Consider the following 9,811-nt stretch of genomic DNA (forward strand, 5'->3'; position numbering starts at 1 on the left):
CACTAAATGAAGAACACAATCGATTCAATCATAGACCTTTAGAATTTGCACATGGTTCCACTTGATAGATTTTACTTTTTTAATTGATGAAGTACATCCTCCGCTGTGCTTTCTTAACCAAACGCATAACAATGTTCTCCCACTTAAGATCACTACAGATGGTAGTGCCACGGAAATTATAAGAATCAGTGCTGCTTACTGTACAACCATTGATTTTTAATGGAGCAAAGCAGGTAGAATTCTTTGTAAAATTAAAAATCATCTGTTATTACGACTGCACCATGAGACAATCTGATACACCTGATGTCTGTATGCTGACTCATCTCCATCATGAATAAGGCCAATGTTTGTAGTGTCATCAGCAAATTTTAAAAGCTTGACCGTAGAATCTGGGGAAGTACAGTCATTCATATAAATAAAAAATAACAGTGGGGAAAGCACACACCCTTGAGGGGCACCAATACTAAGGGTGCTTTTTCTAGACGTAAATACCCCCAGTTTTATTTGCTGCACTCTGTCAGTGAGAGAATTGATAATCCAGCTGCAAAAATTACTTATTACTGCACAGAAAGCTTTCTTAGTCTGAAATGAAGAGTGTCTGGTATAATAGTACTGAAAGCTGTACTAAAATCTACAAAAAGAATACATGCATATACGTGCGTAAGACCCTGGAGTATCTAAATGCTTCAAAATAAAATACAGTCCCATAATCAGAGCATCTTCCACAGATCTAAATATTCCATTAAAAAAAAGTAGAAGTTCTACCACATTAAATTTAGGCTTTGCAGGCAAATACTTCGGTTACATTAATGAGGTCCAAGAAAGGCCTTTTTAAAAGCACACTGCTGTGAAATTTTTGTCTTCTGAGAAATAAAACCTTTTTTGTTGTGGCTTATGGCATGACTTCAGGGTACAGTTGGCATAATAAATTTAACAAAGCAACAAATAGTTGCTTTTGTTGACTTCTGCTTACAAAGATTTTCTCTTTTCCCACTAGGTTGTTTTTCTCACCAAGTTTGCTGTGTTCAGAGACTCAATCTACTACATTTTATCTGTGGTCGCCCTTATTGCAGTAAGTGTCATTAATCTAATGAGCTTTGGTAACTAAGTGACAAAATAGAGTAGGTTCTAGAAGTAAAAATCCCATTAAATTTCTCCACAAAGAAACTGATAGTTAGCAATAAAAAAAATCCTTTCAAGATAGGTGTGTACCATGAGATTTGAGGATATTAAACAGTGGTTTAGAAGCTTTTATGAAGAAAAGTCAGTAATGCATGTAGAAGTTGCTGCCATTATGGAGTAGAGTATTTCTAAATGAGCCACTAACCACCAAGAGCACCACAGCAACCAAGTCAAAACATCCTACTTCAGTATTATTCAATTCGCTTCAGATGTTTTTGTTGTTGTTGTTGTTTTTTAATTAAAATCGATTACTTTACTGCTTTATTTTGTATTGTAGTTTCAGATTTGATTGCAGTATTTGCTGTGCCCTTATAAAATACTTAAAGGGATAGTTCACCCAAAAATGAAAATTCATTAATTACTCGCCCTCATGTTGTTCGAAACTGCTGTAAGACCTTTATTCATCTTCGGATGTGACATCGGATCTGCATAGACAGCAACGCAACGTTCAAGGCCCAGAAAGGAAGTAAGAACACTATTAAAATAGTCCATGTGACCGTAATGTTCAACCGTAATGTTGTGAAGCTGCAAGAATAATTTTTGTGCGCAAAGAAAACAAAAAGACTTCATTCAATACAGGAGCTGGCGTTCTGACGTAGAATCAGATGCACTGCGCCTTGTTTTGCAAGCAGAGAAAGACGCACACAATGTGTCGTGGTACTCCTGTGAACGCATGCCAATGTTCGACACAGAAGAGAAAACATTTTTGAATGTAGTTATTTTATTTTTTTTGCCCACAAAAAGTATTCTCGTAGCTTCATAAAATTTAAGGCTGAACCCATAATGTCACATGGACTATTTTAACAATGTCCTTACTACCTTTCTGGGCTTTGAACGTGGTAGTTACACTGCTGTCTATGCAGGGTCAGAAAGCTCTCGGATTTCGTCAAAAATATCTTACTTTGTGTTCTGAAGTTGAACGAAGGTCTTACGGTTTGGAACGACATGAGGGTGCGAGTAATTAATGACAGAATTTTCACTTTTGAGTGAACTATCCCTTTAAAGGTGCCATAGAATGCATTGATAGAATATTTTAAATTGTTCTCTGATATCTACGTAGAAGGTATGTGGCTTAGGTAAGGGCAAAAATTCTCCAGAAATGGTTTAGATGAAGATACAGATTTTGAGAGATTTTGCAAGAATGTTTAGCGTCCGTGGTATGAACATGATCACTGCGAGACGCTGGTGGAGTGAACGAGGCTTGAGAGAGAGTTGTGAGTGAGGGAGCGGTTATAAGCGTTTTTGGACTTGACTTTTCACTCTTTTTTGACATTTTAGGAAGTTTATAAAATAGGACTTTGCAGTTGAGGGTCAGCGATATCTTTATCTTATCTTAATTGCAAAAGGTTTGAAACAATTTCGGTTTATTTTTATTTATTTATATTATTTATTTTATTTATTTATTATGTTTTTGTTTGTTTTAATAGCAATATCTGGCAACACTGCATTGATGATTCAGCTGGCCTAGAATATGGGCTGGTATACATTATGCAAATGTTGGGGGCGTAAACATTAATGATCCTGACTGTAACGCCACAGTCGGTGTTATGTTGAGATTCGCCTCTTTTTCAGTGGTCTTTTGCACACACAAGATTTACATAAGGAGGAAACAATGGTGTTTGAGGCTCACGGTATGTCATTTCCATGTACAGAACTCTTATTATTCAACTATGCCAAGGTAAATACAGTTTTCCATTCTATGGCACCTTTAAGTACACAGACATAAAGACAATAGTTGTATCTTTGTCAGTCTTTCTTTTAAAAAACATCATCAAAAAAGTTTGTTCATAACAGAGCTCGTTGGTTTGGTTCAAGTCTTTATTAAAGCCTTTTTTATATCTGAAGGAAATCATGAAAATACTGAGTTGTCACTGTTAAGCTCTATGGAGCATGCAATTAAGACATGCACTGAAAATCTGCTGTCAATCCATGAATATTTACACAGACTCTGAACTTTTCTTTCAGTTTATTTATGATGAAAAGATTTTGTGGTAAGTGAACTTCTGAGTATATTTTATTCTGATTGGCTGAAGGCAGACACATGATTGTATTTCTCCTCCTCTGTGTCTGCAGGTGGGAGAGTCTGATACTGATTGTCATGTATGTTGGCTACATTATCATCATGAAGTGAGTCCACCTTCGTTTTGTACTCATTTATTTAAACATCTGATTATTTATTTTAGTTAAAACTGTTTAGCCTTAAGTATTTTAAATGATAATTTTTTCCAGTAATATTTGATCTTTTAAATAAAGGAGTCTTATTGAAATGTGTATTGCTGTGGTATGAAATAAGTGTTTAATATTGAGTCTATGCTGGTATTGCTACACCGACTACTTAAATTTGAGTAAAGTGACAACATAGAACTACATGGTACATCGATGTGTTGAATTAAGGTGCAGTTACATTTTCCGCTGTTCAGTAAATTTTCATGGCAAAATCCAGTCATTTCAATAGGATTTTACACAATCAGGATTTTTGTGTGACGAGTCAAAGATTTCCCATGTAGATTTTGTTCAAGTTGGTCATTTTCCATATCGAACAACAGAAAACTGCTTGGTTTGAAAGTAACTTCTGTGTGAGCTGTGCTTCATACATCACTACACTATTAACAATAGACAATTGACCTTTTTTTGCCTGAGAAATCCATTTGTGTGTGTATGGGTTTTTTTGTGTTTTTAGGTTTAACACTAGCATACAGAACTACTTTTCGGGGAAGGAAGACAAGAGCGTCGCCAATGGAAATACGGTCATCAGCGAGATGGAGGATGGTAATACATGTTATGATCAGTTTTGGGATGATCCATCATGGCCGTTACTCAGACCAGGTAAGGGTAACTAGACAGGCTTCCTCGTGGGCAAGTAGCAACTAACCCTCTGCCGCTTGCAACAAAGTCAGATCTTTTTCTCTTTAAATGAATTCCACTATTATCTATATTTCTGCTGTTTGTAAAACCTACGCCAACAGCACTTACTGAAGGCTGACACTTTGCTTTCTTGGCTTCTTGAATAACTGAGGTGCGCTTTCTGTTTCAGAGTGTGGTGTCCTGTAGTGCAGCTCTAACCGTTGTGCTGCGTGGCAGTCTCTGTCACCCCCCTGCTGAAGCCTGTCTGTTTAGCCTTACTAAATCTGCCCTGGCTCCTGTCTCATCCTGCAGTGCTCTCTATGTCTGTGTGTGTGTGTGTGTGTGTGTTCATGTCTTTCTCTCAGAACCAGTGATACATCCTTTCACTCGTTTACAAAATAGTATCTGTCACTGTTTCTGATTGATAAGGTTTGCATTCATGTATTCATTTGAGGTTTTGTAAAGATATCTGCCAAGGACAAAGGCAAGTGAAATACAGATATAGTAACATCACAACATTAAATCAGAATTGAGAATGTTCCTGGTGTAATTGTGTACAGTTTATAAGTGCATGTTGTCCCACGGATAATTATTTTTTTTTTTTTTTGCCATTTATTAGCACTTGAGGCACAGAAATCACTCATTTTACCTTCAAGTTAGATTTAACCAAGAATATTCCTTTAATATTGTGAATGATCATGATGATGATCATGATTGGTCATTGTGTTTGTCTATATGTAGTTAATAGTGTATTGGCAGTAGAGCTCTTCCTGTGGTGTCCAGCAGTAATCTGCGGGATAGTTGAGGATTTCATTTCATGTCAGTATTCTGTGTGTCAATGGTTTCTGACAGTATCCTGAGGCGCTCAGAGGTGGGCCTACAGTCTATCCCAGCAGGAATCAGTCTCTCACTGACAAACAGGACTTTAGATTGAAAATTGTGACACATCCTTTTTCTTTTGAGTGTGTGTGTTTACAGTCCTGCTGGTTTCTGTGCACTGTTGTTGAGGATTTATTTATTTTTGGTCTCTTAGGGCAGGTTTGACGGTTAGGTGTGTGTTTTATGAACAAATACTGTACATGCTGCACGTATTGAGCATGAGTACAATGTATAGGTGCACTTACAAACAATTTGTCCTCTGTGTCTACAGTAAAGCCCAGTAAAGAGTACACTAGGGGCTCTGTTGTGATGGTGGACGAGATGATAAATTCAAGCCCTCCACATTATCGGTTCCCCGAGGCCGGCCTCAGGGTCATGATCACCAACCACTTTGGGCCCAAGACACGTCTGCGCATGGCAAGCCGACTTATCATCAATGAGGTAAGAAAATACACTTGCTGGGTGAATGATTATATGTGGTCCATACAATGAAAGTCAGTGTTGTTTTGAACCCTGTTGAGTACCATTATATGGACAAAAACCCATATCTATCAAAACCCACAGTAGCTTTGTTTCCATGATGAGAATTTAACTAATGCATAAAACTGGAATATTGCATAAAACATTTGTGAATAAAGCACCTTTTTCAATCCAACGAGTTAAAGAGAACAAAATCGTCACCTCCCTATAAACTGGCAATAAATATCACTAAGAAAAGTAGGATAAGCCATTGAATATAATTTTCATATATGATAAATTACTTGCGTCTCGGAGGTGAATGCATGCTGTTTGGGAACGCAGTCGTTTAAGACAATTATAAAGAAATACTTTGATGACAGACTTGCACAGGCATTTCAAAACGACCAAAACAACATTTCAGATGCTGTGCAATGAGATCAGTCCGCTGGGTAGTCAAGTTATCCCGTCCCATCGTGCAAAGTCACATTACTTTTTTGATTTGCATGGTGGAATTTAATTGGTAAATGTGTTTCCATCGTAGTTTATGTGCATTTTTTTCTTACCAGATAAAAAGTTTATCCTACTCAATTGTGTGCATAAGTTTTGTAATTTTTTTTCATTTATGCGCATCTTGGCGTATCCATCCAGCGTCTTTATGCAATATAAAATGCGCATGAAAATAGGTGGATGGAAACAGCTAGTATGTAGAGAACTTTTGACAATACATTCAATTCCTGATGGATAAAATTTGAATCCCCATCTTACTTTTCCTTTTTCGAACATCACTTGGAAAATGTCACAATACAGAAGTTAAATGGGTCGTGAACGCTGATTCATGTTGAATTCAACAGATTAGAGTTGCAGATGTGTTCAGCTATTTCACAAGCTCTTCAAATACGGCTCATCTGTTGAGAATTTCGCGTCTGCACTATCCGGTTATAATAGAGCATATTTAACACTGGGAGACTGGATTATAAGATGGAGTTCAGAAGAGTTTATGGGCCAGTCTTTGTTTGCTAACTCAGCACTGTGGAGTTCTCACGTCAGGTAGCCTAGTTCTGGGTGTGAGGCTGATTAAACTGTTTCTATAAATATCCACACGCTGGCGTTCAAAGAATTGTGTTAGAAATTCAAACCCCTGCTACAAAGACTGCTGAGGAATTTGATGGGGACATGTCATCTAGTTAAGGGAATTGAGGCTGGGAATGGTGTTAAACTTAGTACTTTGACACGAAAAGGTTGCCAGTCTCGTCAGTATAACATTTTAAGGGATAGTACACCCAGAAATTTAAAAATATGTCCTTATTTACATGTTAATTCCAAGTGTTTCAGAAAATGAACATCATACTAGAAATGGTGATAATGCTGGCAGAATTGCCTGTACATCCCTTGCGGAGGCTGGTTCTCCCCACTGATGGTTCTGTTGTTTCTGCTTTGGTTGTTTGCTCTTTTTTCCTCGGACAATCATGTAGACTATTATCTGTGACGATTATATGGTCTAAGGATATCAGTGGTGACTTGCAGGCTTTGTTTTCGGATCAAATTTGGGAGACAATCACATCATCCTCAAGGAACCCAGGTCTTCGCATGATCCATTGGAGATTGCTGCATGGACTCTGTCTGTCCCCTTTGGAGCGCTTCTGTGTGCATGTGTCACCTTTCTCAAATTGTGGTTTGTGTCCGCAGAGGGCACTCAGTGCATATTTACTGCTTTTGACATTGTTGAATCGTTTGTTTCTTCTTTTTGATTTATTTTGTATTCTTGTGGAATATTGTTGTTTTTCTTGTCATTGGGTGTTGCACTTTGTTCTTTTCTTCACTGCAATGTTTTGTCTCAATAAAAATAATTGTTCACAAAAAAAAGAAAATGAGCATCATACTAGTGGGGACAAATTCAAATCAAGGTTTGTGAGGAAATGGATGAGTGGATTATAAAGCAGTTTTTGCTCGCTGCCCCTCATACAGCAGCGGCTGGTGAAGATGGCCAATGGGGTGGATGCAGTGTTGGTGGCTGAAAAGAAAGCTGACACCATTGAAAATGGCAACGCTACAGAGGACAAACTCACTGAGGAGCCGGAGAGTGAGCTCTCATCTCCCTTCATCTTGCCTGGTGAGGCGGTTTCACTTTCTCACACATTAACACATTGGCTCTTTAACCGCATGTAGTGACATCAGTGCATCTGAAGTCATAGTATACTGGATCTATTCACATAGTCCTTACACTGTGTACTAACCAGCAAGGTCCCTGTGGTGATCTTAAAAATGGAAATATCAGGGTATTTTAAAATTGGGATATCTAGATCTGGATTCTAGTAAGTAATGGAAATTATAGACAGATTCGTGAACAATATTTGAGAGAAATAGGCCTTTTGTGTACATAGAAAAGGTCTTAAATCTTTGAGTTCAACTCATGAAAAATGGGGGCAAAAACAAAAGTGTTGCGTTTATAATTTTGGTCAGTGTATATTAAAATAGTTGTGCGTGTGTATGTCATTATGATTTTTTGTTTTTTTTCAAAATGACATTAAAGACTGTTACAATATTACAGAAGATTTCTAGTTCAAATAAATGCTTTTGAACTTTATTTATCATGCATCCTGAAAAATTTAGCACTGTTTCCAATCATGACGTATTATGCAACACAACATTGATGATGATAAGAAGAAATGTTTCTTGAGAACCAAATCAGCATATTAGAATGTTTTTCAATATTTGTCACCACAGGAATAAATGACATGTGAACGTATATTAAAATAGAAAGTTTTACACGACTTTTTTCTCATAATGAAATTGGTTTATTCTCAACATTTTATTTCGACATTTTTCTTGAAATTTAACGAGTTTAATCTCGAATTATAATGACTTTAATCTCAAAATGGTTTTATTTTTTTAATATTGCTTGGCCCTAATCCTCTTCCGTAGCCTTAATATTATGCACTGCATGGGCATTTCTCGTGTCTTTTCTTGTGAGCTCTTATTTCATCTGAGCTATGAGCTAGGATCGGATGGTCAATTGAATGCCATAAAGAGAAGACTTTTTTTTAAGGGCTGATTAATGACATCCTGTGCCATGTGACTGTAGGGGGCGCTATGGGTAAAGTGAAGTTTTTCATTTCCTGGCCCATTATGGTGTTGCTGTTCTTCACCATACCCAATTGTGCCAAACCACGGTGGGAGCGCTTCTTCATGCTGTCCTTCTTCCTCTCTACACTGTGGATCGCCATCTTCTCCTACGTCATGGTGTGGATGGTGAGTTTCAGTATCTTTATGTAAGCATTTTTCGGGTCTTTTTCCTCTTGCATTATTCAATTTATTAAATACTGTATACTTAATAATGAATTGTGTTAATACGATATTTAAAATCTTGAATCTTAACTGTGACTGCCATAGTCAATTTTGTAAAATCTTTTTATTAGCCCTCTAGCAGCCCCTGGGGGTGCTTGGATGCCAGTTTGAAATCGTCTTTGTTTTGACACGATTCCTATAAGCATTTCATTGAGGCTCATTCATGTGGGTTGCTGTGTGCAGGTCACAATCGCTGGATACACACTTGGAATCCCAGATGTCATTATGGGTATAACTTTCCTGGCTGCTGGCACCAGTGTTCCCGACTGCATAGCCAGTCTCATTGTCGCACGACAAGGTAGAACGCTCCTTTGCTTAATTTTCTTGGTTTTTCTTCCTTCGCTTATCTTTCATCCATGTTGAGCTGACTTTTCAGCTTTGGCTTTGTGTCTGTGTGCTCAGGCCTGGGGGACATGGCTGTCTCCAACACGATTGGCAGTAACATCTTTGATATCCTGGTTGGACTCGGCGTTCCCTGGGGCATCCAGACAATGGCTGTCAACTACGGCTCTGTGGTATCTGTCTTTGTCACTCCTCAAACATACACGCACGTACAATTCCACAAAGACCGTAAAATTACCTTTCTTTTTTTGTGTCCTATTTAGGTTAAAATCAACAGTAGAGGATTGGTTTACTCTGTTGTTCTGCTGCTGGGTTCAGTGGCTTTAACTGTGAGTAAATGTAAAGGACAATTCAATTCAGAAATACAATACATGGACACCCCTTTTTGAGTTTTAGTATAGAGTGTATATAGATTTGGTTTGTTATATTTCGCCTGCAGTGCAGCCTAATTTCCAAAAGAATCAGCTCCTGGTACATTACTAAAATATTAATTTAAATAACAGTAACAAAGGTGGAAAATCAGGCAGATAACAGATTTTTTTTTTTTTCACAATCAATAATTTGAAGAAAAACTTTCAACTCAATGGAAAAAGTATGTTTTATAGATCAAAAGTGGTGAATATTTATTACAAAATTAACAATGACTTAAAATTGTAAAAATTGTATTGTCATATGAAATGTACAAATACTTATTGGATAAATATATATTGGATAATTCATATAAATGTAAATATTTATATATCAATTTACAAAACAAGAA

General features: G+C 37.2%; 1 protein-coding gene across 1 annotated transcript in view; it reads left to right on the top strand.

Moving 5' to 3' along the window:
- The window catches only part of LOC306886438 (sodium/potassium/calcium exchanger 4-like), a 62,442-nt gene that overhangs the window by 48,180 nt on the left and 4,451 nt on the right, over nt 1–9,811 (top strand). Inside the window, exons 7-16 of the mRNA XM_079443541.1 lie at nt 998–1,072; nt 3,148–3,173; nt 3,256–3,309; nt 3,863–3,951; nt 5,177–5,346; nt 7,330–7,474; nt 8,447–8,613; nt 8,893–9,007; nt 9,112–9,224; nt 9,315–9,380. Of these exons, the coding sequence (XP_079299667.1) occupies nt 998–1,072; nt 3,148–3,173; nt 3,256–3,309; nt 3,863–3,951; nt 5,177–5,346; nt 7,330–7,474; nt 8,447–8,613; nt 8,893–9,007; nt 9,112–9,224; nt 9,315–9,380 (1,020 nt within the window). The remainder of the gene's footprint in view (nt 1–997; nt 1,073–3,147; nt 3,174–3,255; nt 3,310–3,862; nt 3,952–5,176; nt 5,347–7,329; nt 7,475–8,446; nt 8,614–8,892; nt 9,008–9,111; nt 9,225–9,314; nt 9,381–9,811) is intronic.

This window comes from Barbus barbus (assembly GCF_936440315.1).
Source record: "Barbus barbus genome assembly, chromosome: 20".
NCBI lineage: Eukaryota > Metazoa > Chordata > Actinopteri > Cypriniformes > Cyprinidae > Barbus > Barbus barbus.